Here is a 21,038-nt window from a genome sequence, read left to right as displayed (position 1 = left end):
GCTGTAGCTAATCTCCGAGCTAGGGGTGCAACCCCCCGGATTGTCTACGCATATTCCTGCTAGTTTTCATTGAGCTAGCGAACCTATAAATACCGGCATGGCTGGGGCAGCGCTGGTAGTGGCCGTGGGAGGCATGGCTGAGCCGTGCCCAGTACAAGCCCACCGGAAACCAGCGGGCAAGTACTTGGCACAGCTCAGCTGTGCTTCGGCTGCCCCTACCACGGCTACTGCTGCCATGCTGCTATTTATATTGGCGCTAGCTCCGTGGCCGTTAGCGCACGTACGGGCACGTGAGCAGGAGAATCACAACCCGAGCTTGTGCTGTAGACCCAGCCCTGTATGCAAGCAACTGAATTTTAAGATTGATCCCAGACTCACTGGTGGCCAGTGCACTGTGAACCCCGAACAATCAAAATACATTGATTAGATTGCGTGTGAGGGGCTGTACTTGCAACTCCGTTGTGAACCAACTGCAAGGCATACATCATCGTCTCTGGCATTCCAGAGCAGAGAGAGTAGGAGTAATCAATCTTAATGGACCAACCAGCATGTCTGAGCCTTTCAAATCTCTTCTGGATAGCACGTGTCAAAGCTGAAAGATATTTCTAAGGTGGTAAAATGATGTGTTGGTAATATATCTAATCTGTTGCCCAGAAGATAAATTGGGATCAGAGAAAACCTAGAAGTCGCATGATAGATCAAATCACCATTAATACAGCTGGAAAGAAAGTTTAATAGATTTTAATAAATAAGAGTAGATTACCCTGAAGACAATCAGGCAAATTCAGCTTTGGGGTCTGATCTTGTTGCCATTGAAGCCAATGGCGTGTTTTCTATTCATTTCAGTGGGAGCAGAATTGGGCTCCTAATGTGAGCGGGAAGTCCATTGTGTCACTGGAACTGTGAGGGAAGGGAGATCAATTTTCAGAATGTTCAGTTCTGCACTTAAGTTCTAAAATGAGCATAGATAGGTACTGATTGGTGTACCATCTGGTGGGACCGAGCTTCTGAATTGGGCTCCCAAGTTTAGAGACTGGGCATAGAGTTGCACTTCTCATACGGAAATAATGTGGCAGGGCATTGATTATTTGTGTGGCTGCTGATTGGCTGGTTGTGGATTGCCTGTGAGTTATTTATACTTTTTAGGACTAGGTGAACTTTATTACATCAGCAAGAAAATGAAGAAGAAATTAGTGTCTATGCTAATAAGAGCCTTTCCCAGAGGGCTGAACAAGGTCGATGAGGGACATTTACATCAAGTCTCCATTACCATTGGCCCTAACCCATGCAATGGATATGAAACTGTCTGTGTGACAGAGGAGGTTTGTACTGAGCTACTCTGCCAGGTGCACACACAGATCTTTGCAGAAAGCCATGTCTTGTTTGTCCTGCATGGATCATTGTATCTTTAATATTTGTTTTCTCTGCTAGGAGCATGAGAGAGGAAGGGTTGGGAAACTGACCACTCTGTTGTGGCACCAAAAGCCAGGCCTAGTTCAGCAACTTTAGTTAAGTTTTCACTGCTCTTACCCTCTTTCATATTTGTTTGTGGATAACATCATCATCCTGGAGTCATCATGGCCTTCAACTGGGAGGGGAGCCTGCAGTTGGGTTTGAGGAGAATGCAGCATCTTTTGTACCATGCCTGATGTTAGAGTGGACTTCTTCTAGCTAGTGGAGACATCATCCCTTGGCTGGGCTCACTGAGTGGGCATCCGGACTGGTACTTCTGTGTGCTCTGTTGGCAGCAATTATACCAAGTGAGCGAAAGGGAGAACCCCTTCGGCCAGCCTATAGAACAGGGATGGGCAACCTTTTTGGCCCGAGGGCCACATCTGGGTATGGAAATTGTATGGCGGGACATGAATGCTCACGAAATGGGGGGTTGGGGTGTGGAACGGGGCGAGGGCTCTGGGGTGGGGCCAGAAATTAGGAGTTCAGGGTGTGGGAAGGGGTTCTGGACTGGGGCATGGGGTTGGGGTGTGTGGGGGGGGGTGAGGGCTCCAGCTGGGGTGCAGGCTCTGGGATGGAGGTGCAGGAGGGTGCTCTGGGCTGGGACTGAGAGGCTCAGAGGACAGGAGGGGGATCAGGTCTAGGGCAGAGGGTTGGGGTGCAGGAGAGGGTCAGGGGTGCAGGCTCTGGGTGGCACTTACCTCAAGCAGCTTCTGGAAGCAGTGGCATGTCCCGCCTCAGGCACCTCTGCGTGCTGCCCCAACTGCAGGTGCCACCCCTGCAGCTCCCATTGGCTGTGGTTCCTGGCCAATGGGAGCTGTGGGGGTGGCACTTGAGGCAGGGACAGTGTGTGGAGCCCCCTGGCTGCCCCTATGCATAGGAGCCAGAGGGGGGACATGCCGCTGCTTCTGGGAGCCACGCGGAGCCACGGAGCAGGGCAAGCCCTGGACCCCGCTCCCCACTGGGATCCTGAGGGCTGGAATAAAATGTTTGAAGGGCCGGATGTGGCCCCCAGGCCACAGTTTGCCCACCCCTGCTATAGGACCAGATCTAACACTCTTTAAACTTGAAGTCACTGTCTGTATATCTTACAAGGCCATCGGGGAATTCCAGTGGAGTGCAAAGGCTGCAGTGCAGAAAATTAAAGGGAGAGAGACGGACAAGAAAGGTCACCTCTGGACAATGGCACACTAATCTAGAGGCCCCTGTCAATCAAAGTGGGAGAATCGTTTTCAGTTATACAGAAAAACAGGGATATCTTTAATAAATTATAACATACGGTCTCCTTTTGAATAAATTACAATATTTTAGCATAAATGTTTACTTCATTTTAAAGGTGTCTTCTTATAAGAGCTGAAGAAACAAAGTATTGTGTTTGGTGCTCCAGTGGTGCATCAGACTAAGGAATGTTCAGTGGAGGGGAGGGGCAGGAACTGAAAGAACCTTTTTATTGGTTCTTATTATTTCTGTAGGGGGAAGGAGAACTCGAAGGATAAAGTTTAAGCTATCAAAGTTTATTGCATAGATCCTTTTTTCCTTACAAAGCAAGCTGAGGCTTAGGTAATGCCATATTTATTTTCACAGTTGTGGTGATGCTGTAGTCACTGAATTTGCAGAATGGAGTTCTTCAGAAGTATCCCATAGTGCACTGCTATATTACAGTGGACGGCTGTTCTGGATTAATGGCTACCGGTTCATTACGGCACAAGAAGTCAATCAGAGTGTTAGCATCCCCTTTTCGCAACCAGCAGAGTTTGCAGCTTTTACACTTGCTCAGAGGTCACTTAAACCTCTGCCAGGTATTTGATTTTCTGATCAACAGAACTTTAAAAATGTATCCACTCTCAGCTTGTCATTCTTGGTTGTTAACATCTGAGTGGGAAAAGATGTGAATACAGATATCTTGTTAATATAATTATCAGAATAGAGATGGGTAACTTGTAACTATATAAACCAGTAGAAGCAGAACCAAATGATACTGATGTGGCCTAAACAAACAAAATCATTTTATTATTAATAATATACTAATGGAAGTTAATGGAACTTGTGCTCATAAATCACATAGGCAGATTTGTAAATTCCACCCATTGTTCATAATTCTTATTTTTTTCCTCATTTTCTGGACCACAGGAAACTTTTCATTTCCACCCAAAGTGATTCCAGATTCAATTCTGGAGTCTTCCTTTAGGATTGAAGGGAATTCTTCACATTTTCACATCCTTTGGAAGGCTTCCACAACTGTGGAATGGGGCACTGTCTTCTACTGTGTGGAGTCCAAGGTTCTACAGACCAGGGTATTCATGAGATTCCTTCCCATTATCTAAAATTATTGCTCCTAGACACTGACAGTTTTAAAAATTAGACATATAGTCTGTGTTCTTTTATGCCATATTGTGCCTTTATGTGTTTCTTTTATAGATATATGGACAGATCTTCTAACTCTTCTGAAGTTTGCTTGTATGATTTTGATTTAACAATCAATCAATGTCGACCATAATATGTCTTTGACCACCTGTACCATAGCTATAAACTTCATCTGCACTTGATTTTAGCACATTTGATAAACTATTGTTACACTTGATTCAAAGGGGCAGATCCTCAGGTGGTGTAAATGGTCACAAGTCCATAAAAATCAGTGGAGCTATGACAATTCAAAACAAATTTATTCTCATTTTGGTATGGGTTTTTTGGAAAATCAAAGTTAAAGATCAGGAATGTTTACAAAGTTTTTTTTCTGAGAGGAGAAAAATGTTTTGTGCTTATTTTAGTTTGTGGATAGTGAACGGTGCCTGCCTCCTTGGAATCTGACTGTAGCATCGTACAAAGTTGAAGGGCTGGAGCCCTATATGCAGTTTGATTTTATTGTGACTCCTTATACGTACTGGGGGGAGGGACCTACGACATCCATATCCCTTCGAGCCCCTGAAGAAGGTACCGGACTTTCAAATCTCATTCCTAATATTTAATGGGTGCAGTAAGGCCTACTTTATTTCAGGAGGTTGGGCCTTTCTTAAGAGGTGTTAAGCTGCTTCCAGGGTTGGCTCACTGTGAGTTGAGACGAATCACAGAGAATGCAGATACACATTCTTGAATGTCTTTGACAATCCACTGTCACATGTGCATACATGCAGACATTTGAACAGACAATACATGGTGATATCCACTCCCCTTCCTGTGATTTTTAAGATTGATTAACTGAAATTTATTATGAAATGAGCAGTAAAATCCTGCATATAATACTTTAGACGGTTATTTGGGTTTTTAGAAATGGTACTTATTTTTTACTTCATAGGTGTCTTATTTTACTCAGGTCAGATCAAAGATGAATCAGTTAAATGGACACCGCAATATAATTACTGTAGAATTAACGCATCTGAACAAAGCACAGGGAAAAACTGTTTGGTGCAATATGCCAGTTTCACAGAGTTTGAAAGACTGTGGGCCAAATGCTCTGCTCTGTGTAAGTGACGTAAATAACGACAGCTCCACTGACATTAGCTGAGTTCCATTGTATCGAGTAGTGTCAGTTGTGTGGGTATTTGATGATCAAGCTAAAAACAAATACACAAGTGACAAGGAAAAACACATAGCCGTCACAGTCATAGCTAGGGAGTTTTGGAAGTAGCTAGTGGAACCGTCTTACCATTAGAACACACACCTTCACATGCCTTCACATACCTATTTATTTAATGAAATATTCACATTTCTACCTTAAAATCAAATTGTTTTTAAAGGACAATTTTAGGCTGAAGAATGAATTAATACAACTCTGAATGTTTTATTTTCTCTTTTTAAAAGCCTAGGTGCCATAAACTAACTGTAGAGCCCAGGCTCAGGGGTAAAAGCAGGGGCTATCAAACATCGTATTTTAACACAAGTTCTCTGCTATGTTTGTGTGTATTTTTAATACAGTTCCTTCAGCCCCTGCAAATCCCAGAATATATGTGTCACATAATGGTACATATGGCGGCAAAGAGAGAGCCGTAGTGGAATTTAGGTGGAATAAACCTAGGAGAGAAAACGGAGCGTTAACAAAGTTCAGAATTTACTATCAAATAGTAAATCAAAGTGGCACCAATGAGACTTTTACAGAATGGACTATAAGCAACATTGCACCCTCTCTGATGTCCTTTTCGCTCAAGGATGTGCTTCCCAGGTTGACAGTGAGGTTTCAGGTATGGAAAATTAATAAGGTGATGGTCTGGTTCTTTGGTGTTATAACCATGACAAGATGGAGTGCTTTGTTGTGCCTGTCAGTGTGATGTGGACAGCAAATAGTGTTTTACCTCTCATAACTATTCCACAGGCATGGAGTGGCCTTAAGGAAAATTTCCCATTTTCTAAAGCCCCTGGTAGCAGCAGCAGGTTAGGTACAGATCCTATTGTAGCTCTGAATCCTGGGCTGGCTGAGAGTCAAAGACCCAACAGAACTTAGTTCCACAGATCAAGGACAGCCCCACCACGGAAGAAGCGTGAGGATTCAGGTGACGCCTGGTACCAGCTGGCCTCTGATGACTCATGTTTCAATCTAGCGTGGCATTGTGGTTTTCATTATGAGGTGAGAACGGAGACCCCCTGCCCATAATGCACAGAGCTGGTAATGCATTAAATTCAAAACACCAGGCGCCAGGCGAGCTGTGCTGCATGCTAGTCCAAGAATGAAGCAGCTGGGCCTGCTGGAGAATTACAACATGAAGCAGCAGGAGAGAAATACTTCCTGACCTCTCTCTGAAATGAGAAAAACCTGTCTCCTTTACTTGGGGATCTAGAAGTGGTTGGTAGACACACAATGAACTATCATTGCCCAGACCACCTTTGGAAGCCCCCCTCCACTTAGGCTCTGATCCAGCAAAGCACTTAGATGCATGTTTAAATTTAAACATGTGAGCGATCAGAGAAACTACTCATGTTCTTATCATTAAGCACATGCTTAAGTGATTTCTGAACTGGGGCCTTAGTGGACATTTCTCCTGAACATTTCTCCTGTTCCATTTATCTCCAGGTGCAAGCCTTCACATCGGCAGGTCCAGGACCGCTATCTAATATAGCAGAAGCTAACTCCTCAGGTATCAATATTCAGCTACCACCCCTTGCAATGCAAATGCTACTTCATGGTGGACTCAATAATACAGGTGTTCGGTAATGAGATATCGAGCCTTTTACTACTAGGATGACGGTTCAAATATAGCTCAGATTGGCCGTGGCCATGGATGATTTGTTCAAACAACCACAAATTTACATTCTGTGTATGAAGGCAAATGTCACATACTGAGCCCTGGCCACTTCCCATTGTAACAAACTAGGACAATTATTTGAACTTTTCACTGGGCTGTTGTAAAAAAATCCATAACTGCAAACAACAGACACTTTGCCAGTTTAATAGCATGTATGCAGTGTGGGGCATTAGAACCCATGACCCGCATCAAAAATCCTAAATCTCTACCCTTTGAGCGAACAGAGATTATCCATGAGCTGTAGCTAGTATCAAGGCTTACATCCACTTGTACACAGTCCACTAAAGAATGACATAATCACAAACAATGAGCAGCTGGGAGCACTCCATCCAGTAAAAGGCAGTATAATACACACACCAGTCAGCACATTATACTGTGTTGAAACTAATATAAATGTTACCTTGAATGGCACCTTTGTGTACTTGCAGCTCTCAGCTGTAAAAGTTCCTGTGTAGATATTGTTATTCATTTAGTCCCAGTTCTCCTTCTGGTTGAAATTATGCAAGCAACAATTGTGTTAAACTCCAGAGTGGTTAGGGCAGTTCTCACAGTTTCCCTGGACACTGTGAGTTGGGATGCTTTTCTGAGAACTGTACTAGCTGAATGACATTCTAGGCTATCTCCTGAAGTAGTCTAGGAAATTATTGTAGAACATGGTTCTTAGGGTGGGGGGATGGCCATGATGCAAAACTATGATAAAAATATGCTTTATAATGATGAATGAATGTTATTGTTTGAGAGTTTGGTATCAGTTGTTCTGTATCATTTTCCCCTCCAGATCTTTTTCCAGTTCCAGGTCTTATAACTATTTCTGCCAACAAGATGGTCTTTACTGACATAGACAGAAATCAGACCATCCAGAGTCTTTCAGCAAAAGGAGATATAAAGGGTGTCTGTTACACTGCTAATGACGAGACAATGTATTATAGCCAGGAAGATTCCCTTTTTCTTCTGAACATACAGAATAATTCCAGGCTTCAGGTATTCTATTGTGTATTTCCTTGTTTGAAAGGCGCATGTAAAATATGCATATTATTGCAGTTATTTTGGGGCCAGCTATGTCATGAATTAAAGCCCAATTATAGTTTAAAAACTGAAAAGAAAAGCCTGACGAACAAATCACTTCTAATGGGGAAAACAGCATTAGAAACATGGCCCATTCTGCTTTAATTATTGCCAGCTTGTATGAGATGCTTAGTTCAAGTTGTAGATGACTGGGTTATTTGATTTCTAGTAATATGATAAAAATCCTCATCCAGTCTGGAAAAATCCGTTTTATCTGTAGCTGTTAGAGCTGGTTGAAAAGTTTTATGTGGAAAGTTTTCCTATAGAAAATATGGCTTTGTTGGAACAAAGTTTTTCCTGGAAAATATCAACGCTGATAAAAAAGATTAATTTTCCAACAAGAGATGTCCTGATGACAATTTTCATTTTGTATCGACATTTTGAAATAAAATGGCATTTATTTATTTTATTTTATTTTATTTTATTTTTTGATTTAAGAATACCAAAACAACATGTTATGTTGAAATGTTGATTTGAAATGACTATTTTTGCTTCTGTCAAAGAAGTCAAAATTTCTCATTTGATGATTTTTTGGTATTTTGAGTTTTTGTTATGAAATGAAACAGAAACTAATTTCTAAATGTCTACATTTCCCAGGGGATTAAAAATTCTACTTTCTGAATTGCTGTACTAACTGTTTTCTTATTTCCCTTAAGCTTTTCAAAAATGGATTTCTCCGCAATGTCACAGGTCTTGCAATTGACTGGATTGCAAGACATCTCTTTGTTGCCTTGAAAACATCACAGAAAGGAACTCAAATATTTATTATGGATCTAGAACTCAAGGCAAAATCCCTTAAAACTTTGAACATACAGTCAAGTAACCAATACTTGACTATATCATTTCTCTCAACATATCCTTTCTTAAGGTATGGTATGAAATGACTGATAACTTTTGTTTTTAATTGAGTTGAAATACAGCAATTTAAATAAATTAATAGGTTTTTAAAGCCAGAAGGGAACATTGTGATGATCTAGTGTGACCTCCTGCATAACACAGGCCATAGGAATTACTGGGTGAAACTCTGTCTCCACAACTTCTGGTTGAGCTAAAGTATACCTTTTAGAAAGACATCCATTCTTGATTTAAAGACTTCAAGTGATGGCTATACTGACATGAAAATCCATTTACAGTGAAACAAAATGGAAGTCGGTAGCTAAATTAAAATTTTCTGCAATCTGCACATTGCAGTTCTGATCACAGAGGACCTCTGTTTAAAGATGTTCTGTTTAAAAACAAATAAAACAAACCCAAAAACAAATAGACAAAAACCAACAAAAAAACCTGACACCACTCTGAGGGAATTGCATTTACCCTACAATAACTTTAATGATTCTATGGCTGTATTAATTCATAAGACTGTATTTAAGGTAGGTTGCCTGGAGCAAGGTTTTCTATTGTAAATGATACATTTTATTTGATAGTCGTCTGTACTGGATGGAAGCCTTTGATTCAGGCTGCTGGATATTTTATTATGATATCGTGAATAATACCATGCACCACATTTTGGGACACACACCTTTACAACATCAGACAAGAAGAAGCTACTGCAGTTGCAATGTGACAGAAACACACCTCGGAAGAGCAATGACTATAGATATGTCTGACTCCAAGAAGTCTCAGATTTTCTTTATCAAAGGAAGGGATGAAATCTGGGCCTCAGATTTAGACGGATGCCACTGCTGGAGGGTTATCAATGTTCCTAGTCTTCAAGGTGAGATTGCTCTGATGCGTTTTTTTTAATTCTCAGTCTGTTCCATACTTTTCACTGTTCCAAAGAATTTACTTTTCAGCAAAAATAATGCAATACTTATCATGGATTTTCTCCACAACATTAACCACTTTGAAGTGAAGACAGAAAAAAGAAGTCTACGTCTGAGTATTATATATGCTTGCCATTGAAACAGAGCAGGGGAAGGAACAGTGTGGGATATTTGCAGGAATTATTGTTTCCTGTTAAATCATCAGTCAGATAGACACAGTGTTGCATCAACTCCTGCTGCTTTTCAATGGATGCCACTGTATCTACCACATTGTCACATTACATAGAGAGGGTTTAATATTGGAAATATCTATTTGTTGATAGGATTTGTGTGTCTCCTTCCCACAACCAAAAAGATATGCCAGAGGGTAACACAGGCCTTAGTGTCTCCCTTCTCCCCATCAGGGGAATGGCTTGAATGTGGTGAAGGTGTTCCGTGCACAAAAAGTCTTATAGGATGACTCATACCCTGATAACTCTATAATGGTAATCCAGGCTCTGTTTTCAGCCTGGTCCTAGACACTGTAGCCAGAGAGACTTGGCTAAAATTGTCCTATTACAAAAGGATCTATGGGATGTGTAGTGTTCTTGCTGCACAGAGCAGGTGCTGGTTTTTAACATCTCATCTCAGAAGTGAGGGGTCATCTCCTCCTTAAGTAAGGGTTTCCATTCAAGGTGAATGATAATCTACAATTTTGTGTTCTATAATTACTGGGGTTTATCATCATTGAATTACACTTCCTGTAATTAATCTTAACCATAATAATTGGATAAGAAGAGAAGGCATCAAATCTACAGTTTGTTAAAGAGGGAAACGTTTCACCTTTATGAGACATGTCAGAAAATGTCAGAAGTCTTTTTTTTTTAGGAGGAGCTTTCCAAAGACTCAGATGCCAGTTAAATGCTCAACTCATTTTGACGTTCAGTGGGACTGGGTATCTAACTGCACTTTTGCCTTTGAAAATCACCCCCTTAATTTTTATTCTGAAACTTAACTCTGTAATATTTTTCTACAGATATGACCATTGGTAGTTTGGCTGTCGACAGACAGTTTATATACTGGAGTGTTGTAACAAAGGACTACATGACAATTTATCAAGGAAATAAAGAAAGCAAAATCCTCTTCTTTCAGGAAAGAGCACATAAACAGGTGCAAATCTTAGCCTACAGCACAGCCATGCAGCCCTACCCAGGTAGCAGGTTTTTAAAATTTTAACACATCTTTTTAAAATAATTTATTTGGATTGTAAATTATTCTAAAAGTGTTTATCTAAAATTTACCAGCTGACTGCAGATGGATTTCAGAGGAAAATGATTTAGATAGGGCAGTGCAATAGACTGTAATACAATGCCAATTTTAGAAGGTAGAATGAAAGCTAAGAACTGGCCTCATGTTATATCGTGTTAGAGTGCATCATGATAATAGATGCTGCATACATTCCATGAGCATGGGATGTGAGTTGTGGACAATACCTCTTTAAAAGAATTTGGAACCTGAATGTCATACGAAAAGAGGTGATTTACAGTGGAACCACAGGAAACCTGTAAGTGTGGCATCCTGAAGACAGTATGATGACTCAAAGTAGAATTGTGAGAGTTAATTTGCAAGCATGAACATTGCTAGTGAGCAGAGGGATGAAAAAAGGTAGTGTGAAAAAACATCACTGAAAATGAAAACGAGATTTTGCATGGCAGCTCTTCTGCTATGACAGGCAAATTCAGTCTAATCTAGCTATAGTGCACTCGTAACTAAGGGCCAGTTGTTCAAAGGTATTTAGGTTTCTGTTGGAATTATTATTTATGCAGGGTATTGCCACGACACTAATTTAACCATAAATTTTTTTATTAAATCCTAAGGCTACAATTGCTCTAAACAAGCCTAAAAAGCTAAATAATAAGCAATTTACTGCATCCAAGCAGTAACAAAACATTTATAAGCATTTGATCAAGATACTTACAAAAGGGCTGATCCAGGGTGCTTAGCCCCATGTTGGCTGGCTCCAGCTTGGTCAGGCAGGTGTTAGTAATGAACCTTGAAAGGGTTTACTTTTTTTATACCCTTTAACAAACAAGTGAAGTCATTGCCAGTTATTAGACCTTAGCTAAGGCCAGACGAAGGAATTTCTTATGTAGCCAATTATTTACTGCACCTGGTACCCAGTTAATTGTGTTTTATTTCTATTACTTCAGCTCAAAACTGACATAAAATAACACAGGTATTCTGAAGGCTCTCTACAACTTCAACACAACAATTACTCTTTCTCAGGATCATATTCTCTTTGGTCAAATGCTTTGGGCCTATTGCTCATGCTAATATCCCAACTCAATTTAATACTATTGTTCACCCAAATCTAATGTGGGTCTATATTCCTACAGTGCCTAAGGATGCACCTAAATACATTTAGAAATCTGTCCTTGAGTAACTTACAAGAAAATAAACAAATCCTTCACTTTGAAAAAATTTACTTTTACTGGCTGCAAAAAATGAACCCAAACTATTAAATTCAGACTTTTTTTCTTTATCTGTTTATGAAACCAGTGAAAAGATAGTATTTGCTACTTATACTTTCTGTTGCTAAAGGCAGTAGGATCACATCTAAAATCTGGAATGTCCCTACAGCTGTTATACTTCAGAATGTTTTCCCTCCCATCCCTTCTAGATAAAGGATGCCTGACTCTAGCTTCAAATGCTGAGAAACCTACTATCCTTAATATTACGAACACCAGTTTTACAGTAAGCTTACCACCTGTCAAAACACAACTTCTGTGCACTGGCATAACCCTCCCTACTTCAACGTACCTGGTGTACTACGGAAAAGTTACTAATGATGGCAGGAGCTCAGCCCGCTGTTTGTCTGGCCTACATTGTACAGTAATGGTAAGACTATTTTGGAGCAAAAACTTGCATGGCATCGTTTATGAAAAGGTGATTCCATGACACTTCTAAGTATTTGATATTCCATTATGAAACCTTGTTTCCACAGACAAGTGTTAATTTTCCACTCCATAAAACCATGCTACCCTTTCTGTATGACTCTTCTTGCCATAAATGGCAGCTTCCCTGGCTTTCTGTAGCATATTTTGCACACAAGATGATTCTCTGATATTCTGCTTTCTTAACATTTCCTTGCTAAAGCTAATTTGAAGGGACCCTTCAGTTTCTACTCCTCAAAAGTAGGTTGTGGCTCTTATTAATCTATTTAAATAACCATTGAGACCAGTTTGATTTCGTATCTTTGTGTGCGTCCCATAGGAAATGAGTGTCCTTTCGCTCTTACTTTTTTTCTTTTTTTTTGCAGTTGCTATTTCTAATCCCTCTGACAGTGGCTGAACAATATGGTTTTGTAACTGTAATTACTGCACCTAGCTCTTGGGCCAGTGCCTGCTGAAATCAGTGAAAAGATTTCCATTTACTTCAGTGGAGGCTGGATAATCCCTAGCTCACATCTTTATAATACCATGAAAATGACAAAACATTTTGTGGGATGGAAGAAGTTCATTTTCTGTGCATAAAACAATACAGTTTGATTATTCCTTGGTACTTTACATGAAATGAGTTGCAGATCTCAGTTACAAAAATATCATTACACTTGGTGCTAATTAACTGAAATCCTTGTTGGCAATCTCAGTAGAGAGGCCAGGGATTAAAATGGCACAAAAACAGACATATCCTACTTCATTCCTAGAAGTGACCCACCAAAATCAGGATTAAAGTACATTGGTCAGTTGCAGGACCATGACCTGTCTTGTGCCTGATCTGTTAGAGATGTTAACATTCTAATGTGGTCAGTCTGGCACCTTTCATGATCATTAAATTTACTTTTAGGAAAAAGTACTGCGATATTTTGATTTTTTTCCTATGTAATTAAATCATATGTTCCCATTTCATTGCCAGATGCCTGTTTGGACATCCAGTGCTTTATTTTCTAAAAGTATTTATTGTCTGTGATTCTGCCTCTTAATTACAGGAACTTCAGGAAAATACAGCACTTATTGAAGGCCTACAGCCATTTTCAAGTTATGTGATACAAGCTGCTGTGAAAAACTATTATTCAGATTCTTCTGAGCAGCCACCTTTGGGAAAAGAGACCATTGGCACAACTCTTTATGGAGGTGAGTTTTAGGCTCTACTCTGACTTTTGGGCCTAAATCTAATCTCACTTAGGCAAATGTAACTCTATTGACTTCAGTTAGAGTTATTTCTGAATTACACCAGTGTAAGCTAGAGCAGAATCAGGCCTTTTATCTTTAATTATGTATAATCTGTTAGAGTTTGGAAGTGTCCATCACAATTTAATCTACTCAGACCTGCACAAAAGCCTGGAGGCCTAACATTATAAATAGGGTTTCTGATTTTCCGTTTTAACCAATAAACAGCGATAAAACACACTGCTATAACAACAGTAAAAAAACAAAATCGGTGTTTATCCAATAGACACCAGAAAAACACCGGAAATGGTTACTTGGATCTAAGGGCTTGTCTACATAAAGCAGTACTGTGAGCTAAGGGGATGTAATTTCCAAAGTGCATGAACATGTTGCACATTAATTGGTCTGTGTAGACTCTGCTGGTAAGCACTAAAGATTCTTTTGAGTGCTTTAATGTAGTACTGTTTTAAGCCGTATACTATGTAAAAGCACACTATGGAACATTAAAAATGGATTACTTATTTTGGTATGTACTACTGTAATGAGTAATATATTTAATTACTCATTGTGGTATATACAAGAGAAAGTCCTCAAAACCCCGATTTGTGGACATCTACATAAAACTAAAAAATTGCTAAAACAAAAAACCCTTGAAAAATGAAATTAATAAACCCTGAAAAACTGAAGCCCTAAATATAAACCTGTGAAAGATCTGAGTCCATAGGGAGTGATCTGGCTTGTTGACTTCCTGAGAAGGCATAAAGCAATAGCTAAGAAACTGCAGTGATTCTTTTTGACTATTTCAAAATAATTTTATGTGTGCGCAATATGAAGTCCCCTCTCCCCCCCGGCATCTAACTTCTACACTGCTGTTGGAATGTGTATGTTTCCTGACTTTTGTTCTCTTAGTTTTCTGCATGTGATTAACGGTTTTATTAAAGCTTGAAATTAAATCGGCTGCTGTCAAAGCTTCTTCGTGTTCCTAGCTTATTTAACAACGTATCAGAACTTTTGTGGATCCTCTCTGTCTTCCCATTGTTTCTATGTCAAAATGAGTGAAGCTTGAATCAACCTTTACATTTCTGCATATATAGAAGAGCAGGGAGAATCAAAGGAAATAGGGCTAAGAAAAATAAATGCTTTGGTCTTGCCACTGAGTGTCACTCTTACTCCACATATTGCTTAGCAGGAAATCTGTTTTCCTTATCAACACAACTCATGCAAATTTCACTTGAATAATCTATGATATTGCAGCCAAAACATTAGTGTACTTTAGGGAAAAATACATATAAAAATTAAGTAAACCATAGAAGTAAATGATGATGATTTACAAAGCACATCCTCCTCATTCTGATGTGTTTGGGACTCTACCTTGTTATAAACCTAATACGGACATTTGCCTGTCTAGTTCTCCATTTATAAAATGATTTTCCTGTTGAATCTGTATGGACATATCATATATCAGTTCAAAGCTTATCTGTAAATGTCAAAAGAGGATTTAGTTTTTCAAAATGGTCATCAAGTAACCAACTGACATGGATAGGAAAGGAAGTGGAGGAGAAATCTGTAAGCTTGGCTGTAATAAACTTATTTAAAGATGTTATTGAATATTCACAGAAAAATACATACAACGACCACACAGCTCTAGTTACAATTCTGTGTGCATCCGTATTAATATTAAAATGCCCATATTCTATTATTTGAAATGGCTTGGAATGGATTCCATAGTGTGAAGGTATAGCTGGGAGAAATGGAATGAAATCAAAATAAGCAATATAGAAAACACAGTATGGAAAACTTCCTAACAGTTTGACCTATTGGATTAAGAAACCATTTCTCAAGGGAAATGGTGAAAGCCTCATTGTTTGATAAACTTAAAACTGGGCAGAACAAAGCACTGGAAAATATATTGTAGGAAACAATACTAGATGGACAGGAACTTGGTTAGCCTAACAATCCTTTCCATGTCTAAGTGTTATGATTCCATGACTTATGAGCTGATATTTTATTTACGTTTCTTTTACAAATTAGCTAATTGTTCATTTGAATGAGATGCAAGAATATGATGGTTTTCACGAAAGAAAATATCAGTGCAGCGCATCTGCTCAGTTTAAAATCTCATTGCATATAAACCTACGAAAGATCTGAGTCTATAGGGAGTGATCCCTATGTGTGTGCAATATGAAGTCTTTTTCCCCCCAGGCATCTAACTTCTACACTGCTGTTGGAATGTGTATGTTTCCTGACTTTTGTTCTCTTAGTTTTCTGCATGTGATTAACGGTTTTATTAAAGCTTGGAATTAAATCAGCTGCTATCAAAGCTTCTTCGTGTTCCTAGCTTATTTAACAACGCATCAGAACTTTTGTGGATCCTCTCTGTCTTCCCATTGTTTCTATGTCAAAATGAGCGAATGAGTAGGATGACTGATACATTATTAAATATTTCTCCTTATATATGGATGGCTGTGCTTCTCTTGGCAGATCATGAACAGAGTATCATTTCATATGTTCTTAGGATATGTGCCAAAGGCCAACTTAAGATCACAAGAGGCAACATTCTTGTACTGTTAAGAAAAATCTATAGTGCTTCAAAGCATCTGACATTTTGCTCTGTTTTTTAAAAAAGAGAGAGAGAGAGACAGAGTAACAAAACAAGAGATGTACAGAAACTGTATCTTCTTTAATGTGGAACCTGTCAAACACAGACATCCCTAAAACCAGGCTTTCTAGATCTTGCTATCCTTGCATGAAGCCTCATTCTAACTTTCTAGCTTTTAGATCAAGCAAAGCAAAATTAAAACAGCATTTGACTCCCGGGGTAAATATGCACACTTTATAAAATTTAAGCTATTGAACTTTCTTTCTTCAAACTTGACTTACTCCTTATATTTCAAGAAGATCAACTTAACAAGCCGAACTTTCACATTTCTACCTTCAGACATTGTTGAATTATCAGTGTGCAACATTTCTGATTTCAGTATATGGACTTTTTTTTCTAATGCATGCCTCGAGTAAATTGCATATCTGAGATCCCAGGTAGGAGTCTAGCAAAGAGCATGAATTCTACAGCAACACTGCCAGGCTGGCAAAGAAGAACAGTTGTAAGTGTACCTGCTGGGACTGTGGCATAGCCAAAGACATATTAAGCACTTCAAAATATTTTTGAGTCAGTGCACAGTTTTTGATGTACAAGAATGTAGATTTTATGTGTATGGTTTGTAGGGATAGAGTGTAACTATTAAAAATGGATCACACGTCACATGTTTTTGTGTATATTTAAAGCCCTTTATACTGATACTTTCTTCTTGATTTCTCTGAAAATAACCCTTGCCCCCCAAATCTACAAGATTTTTGTTTTTCCCCTTTGTTTCAGTACCAGAGGCAGTTAACCTCATTGAGATACTGGTTATGTCTGATAACACCATCAATATATCTTGGAGTGAGCCTTCACAGCCAAATGGACCCATAGACTCTGTCCGCTATCAAATTACTGTCAACTTTTTACCCCCAGTTCCTGCAGCTCCTTTGAGAAAAAATGAATTTCCAAATGGATCACTTGCCTGGTCTATTAACGGCCTCAATGGTGGAACAAAGAACATATTCAAGGTATAGTTATAAGTGACTTTGTCTACTCAAGAAGCCTGAAAATATGATATACTTATTACCCAACAAGTGACCAAGCCACTGTTTTGTAAAGTAAAAGCATACTTACACTTTGTAAACATGGGTTCAGACCCTTGGCAGAGTTGTCTCGGTCCTTCAGCTTTCTGAGGAAGATAAATCAAACTTCATCCATTTCTCCTTGTGTGGATCTTTCAGATGAGATCTTAAAAACTGAGCTCTGGGGCCTTTCTGTTTTGTGTGGATACTTAAGACCCCATGCATATGTGTAATGCTCGGCTGTGATATCTTTAGCCAGTACTTCTCCTCTTGGCACTGTAATACAGCATGCTGTGAGTTGATCAGATGGATGCCAACCTTCCCCCTGCAACGTAGAGTTTTTCAGTCCTATTGTATATGCAGCAGTTTGAGTTCAAATGGGATAAACGGAGCTATATAAATGTAAAATGTTATTGGGTCAAATCGTGAAGTCCCACTGCAAAACTTCCATCCTGATCCATTGAGGTCAATGGGAGACTTTCCATTAACTCCACTGGCAGTAGGGTCAGGTCTTTGGCCTATTATTAGTATTATTGTTATTATTATTAAAACATTTTTTATTCAATGAAAAATGGAAAATTTCTAGTTCTTCCAAAAAGCTGTTTGATCCAGATCTACCGAGGTACTTACCAAGAACTCCAGGCTTAGGTGCCTGTGTCTGACATTTAGGCTCTACTGAGATCCAGAAAACTTCTGCCTAATGCTGTAGGTGCTAAACTCACTTGATGCCTAAATTGTCAGGGTAAAAGTTCCCTTGGTGCCTGAGTTCCTCCCCAGCATGCACTCTGCTGCCTCACTCTAGGCATTTGGAAGCCTGTTTCCCGCCTAAACCCAGGACGATCCATGACTGGGAGGGAGATAAATGAAGGATAAGTGTGTGGTGCCTGATTTAGTAGTCATGCTCAGAGGCTGCCTGCAGGGTTGGGACCCTTTCAAAATCTGGTCAGTGGTGGTACTCACCTTGCAGTTTTTAGCTCCCTGGCCAAAGCACTCACCTGGGAGCTGGGAGACTTGAGTTCCATTCCCACCTCTGCCTTTGGGGGGAAAAAGGATTTGAACAGGGGTCTCCCACACATCTCAGGTGAGTGCTCTAACAGTTGAGCTATGGGATATCATGATATAGCACTCCCTCCTGTTGATGCTCTTCCACTGTGTGTAAGTAAAGTCACTGCAGCAGTGGGACTGGATCCTAGGTCTTCCATATGCATGCCCTCACCACCAGGCTACAGAATCATTCTTTCGCGCTCTCTCTCTGGCCCAATAGCTCTTTCATTATTTAATCCACTTTGGTACAGCTTCAACAGAGAGACTGAGAGAGCCCCACATCAGAATATCCCATAGCTCAATGGTTAGTGCACTGTCCTGAACGGTGTGGGAGGCTCCTTTTCCCCAATCAGACAGAAGAATGAATTAAACCTGGGTCTCCCCACCCCAGGTGAGTGCTCCAATGACTGGGGTAAAAGGTGTCACCAGAGCTCCCCATGCATTTTGTGTGGAGTGAAGCAGGTGTCTGTCTCACTCTCACAAAAAATGACTTAGGTGGCTACGCTGCCTGACTCTAGGAGAGGGTTCTTGGCTGTGGATCACTAAGCAGAAAGCTTATGCTCAAATAGATTTGTTAGTCTCTAAGGTGCCACAAGTCCTCCTTTTCTTTAAGCAGAGATAGGTGCCTCCCTGCAGCATGAACTCAGGAGCCTATCTCGGAGAGAAGGGCAGGGCTCTAGGGCATACCCCTCTCCACAGCATCTCCTACAGGCTTGCTAAGGCAGCTCCCCACTTAGCTTGCTGGCTTTTGAGGCTCTCATTGTAAGGTGCTTGTCTCTTCACACATATTAGCCTACGCACCTAATTCAGGCTTTGTGCATCATGGTGTCGTTGCTGTGATTTTTTAGTCACCTAAACGTCAAGCATTGGGAAGCTGAGCATCGCAATGCCTCAGTCCCTTTGTGGCATCCAGGGTTTTCTGTTTTTTTCCATAGAACTATACTTGATTATTTCACTGAAAGTTGACAGACTCATAAAAGTGGATTCCACCTTTCAGCAGTTTATAAAATTTAAAAAAAGCATACTGCAACTGGAGGAACAATACACAAATTCTGGTATTTCTTTAGTATTAGCAAGGACAGGTTAACAAGGGTCTTAAAAATGCGTGCAGCGCATTGGCTGTTTGGTGGATTTTAGGAGAAAAACGTCTCTCAAATTAGGATGTGCCTCAGAGAGAGGAGCGCAGGGAACGGTCCTTAACATCTAGTTGGTAAAAATGCCGCAATTCCTTGTGGCTCATTGAATTCCACTGAAGTGTGATGCTGAAGTGTGATTCATGACACTGTCCAGGCAGGCTGCAGACAAAGGAAGGAGACCTATATGGACAGAATAGGTGACGTTTTAATTGGTGATTTTAAACCTAGGGAGAAGACTTGGTGGGTGTCAAAACGCCATCCAAAGGTTTGCGTGAATGCTTGTGTCCCTCAAGGAAAGAATATGAGGGGAGCAGTTCTGTGGGAAAGATGAACTGGGGAGCTAAGAAGAGTCTGTTGGATGGGACTCATGGCCAAGAGGAGTTCTGTCTCAGGGTCCCCAGAGTGTTAGTGGGAAGGCCCAGAATGTTTGGATTCAGGCCAGACATAGTCTTCATCTTCCCCCGAGTATCAACGTTGTTTAAAGCAGTTAAGTAATGTTCCAAGGTACTTGAATGATGGAAGGGAGCATTCACATAGCCATAACAGCCACCAAAACCAAATCAAATGCAGTTTTCAGAGTGGCTTGAGACTGTATGTTTCATTGTTTCTCCTGTTAGGTTCTTGCTTTTCATCCAGAGAAGAACTGGTTTTCTGAGAGTGCCCCTGTGTTTGCAGCAACGTTTGAGACTCCACCTGTTCCAGTGAATATAATTGCCCGAAACACCAGTTGTCAGTTAGAATGGAGGTCTCCTTTGCATGGCAACATAACCAAATTCTGGTTTGAAGTGCAGAAGGTAAAAAATACCCTTTTCGGATTAAAGGCCAGATTCTGTCCAGCCTTGTAGAGGGCGGGGAACTAGGGAAGGCTGCAGGGAGTCCCACTGGGTAATTCAGGCACCATAATGTCACTGCCAGTAGTAGTACCCCAACAAGGGGCAAGGTGAAGGCAGCACTGGCCAGGAACAAGGGAGAACTGCCACTGCAGCAGGCATTCTCCAGGAGATCCAAAAGATTTTTGGCTGAGTCATCCAGAACCTCTTGGGAAGGAATAGCCCCCTTATGCACTCTCCAGTGTGTGCCATGGTTAGAAAGAAATAGGTGGGCTTCAATTTTTTTAAATGTTGAAATAATTTTTTTAAAACAGTCTATGAATTTTATTTTCATCTGCTACCTGGGGCAGGCCTAGAAAGAAACTGCTGGGGAAACAAATCAGTCCTGCAGCGTGCACTATGAAGTAAATGCTACAACGGTAGCAATCTACATGGCAACTTCGGGTTTAATGTCTGAACCACGGTAGTCAGAAAATAACATAGGCGCTACTAGACTGCATGAATGTCTTAACAGAGCTGATCATAATCGCGATGGCTTCACTTAGGATCAGCCTGGCAAGCAAAGCTCACAGCAAGCCAAAGGTACTGGCCAAACACAGGTGTGGAAGGGGCAGGCTGCTTATGGTCTCTCCTGCACTGGCATACCTATGCAGATGCCACCCACTCTGTTGTCCCATGTGATTTCTAGGCCTTGTAGATCTCAGCA

General features: G+C 40.4%; 1 protein-coding gene across 1 annotated transcript in view; it reads left to right on the top strand.

Moving 5' to 3' along the window:
• ROS1 (ROS proto-oncogene 1, receptor tyrosine kinase) overlaps positions 1 to 21,038 on the top strand; it is a 98,702-nt gene that overhangs the window by 40,541 nt on the left and 37,123 nt on the right. The window contains 13 exon segments of the mRNA XM_077812140.1: positions 3,037 to 3,251; positions 3,583 to 3,746; positions 4,221 to 4,383; positions 5,365 to 5,627; positions 6,455 to 6,518; positions 7,465 to 7,667; positions 8,408 to 8,619; positions 9,176 to 9,465; positions 10,530 to 10,706; positions 12,174 to 12,391; positions 13,482 to 13,626; positions 17,036 to 17,268; positions 20,120 to 20,296. Of these exon segments, the coding sequence (XP_077668266.1) occupies positions 3,037 to 3,251; positions 3,583 to 3,746; positions 4,221 to 4,383; positions 5,365 to 5,627; positions 6,455 to 6,518; positions 7,465 to 7,667; positions 8,408 to 8,619; positions 9,176 to 9,465; positions 10,530 to 10,706; positions 12,174 to 12,391; positions 13,482 to 13,626; positions 17,036 to 17,268; positions 20,120 to 20,296 (2,524 nt within the window).

This window comes from Eretmochelys imbricata, chromosome 3 (assembly GCF_965152235.1).
Source record: "Eretmochelys imbricata isolate rEreImb1 chromosome 3, rEreImb1.hap1, whole genome shotgun sequence".
NCBI lineage: Eukaryota > Metazoa > Chordata > Testudines > Cheloniidae > Eretmochelys > Eretmochelys imbricata.
Note: the sequence above shows the minus strand (reverse complement) of the source record. Positions and strands in the feature narration are given on the sequence as shown.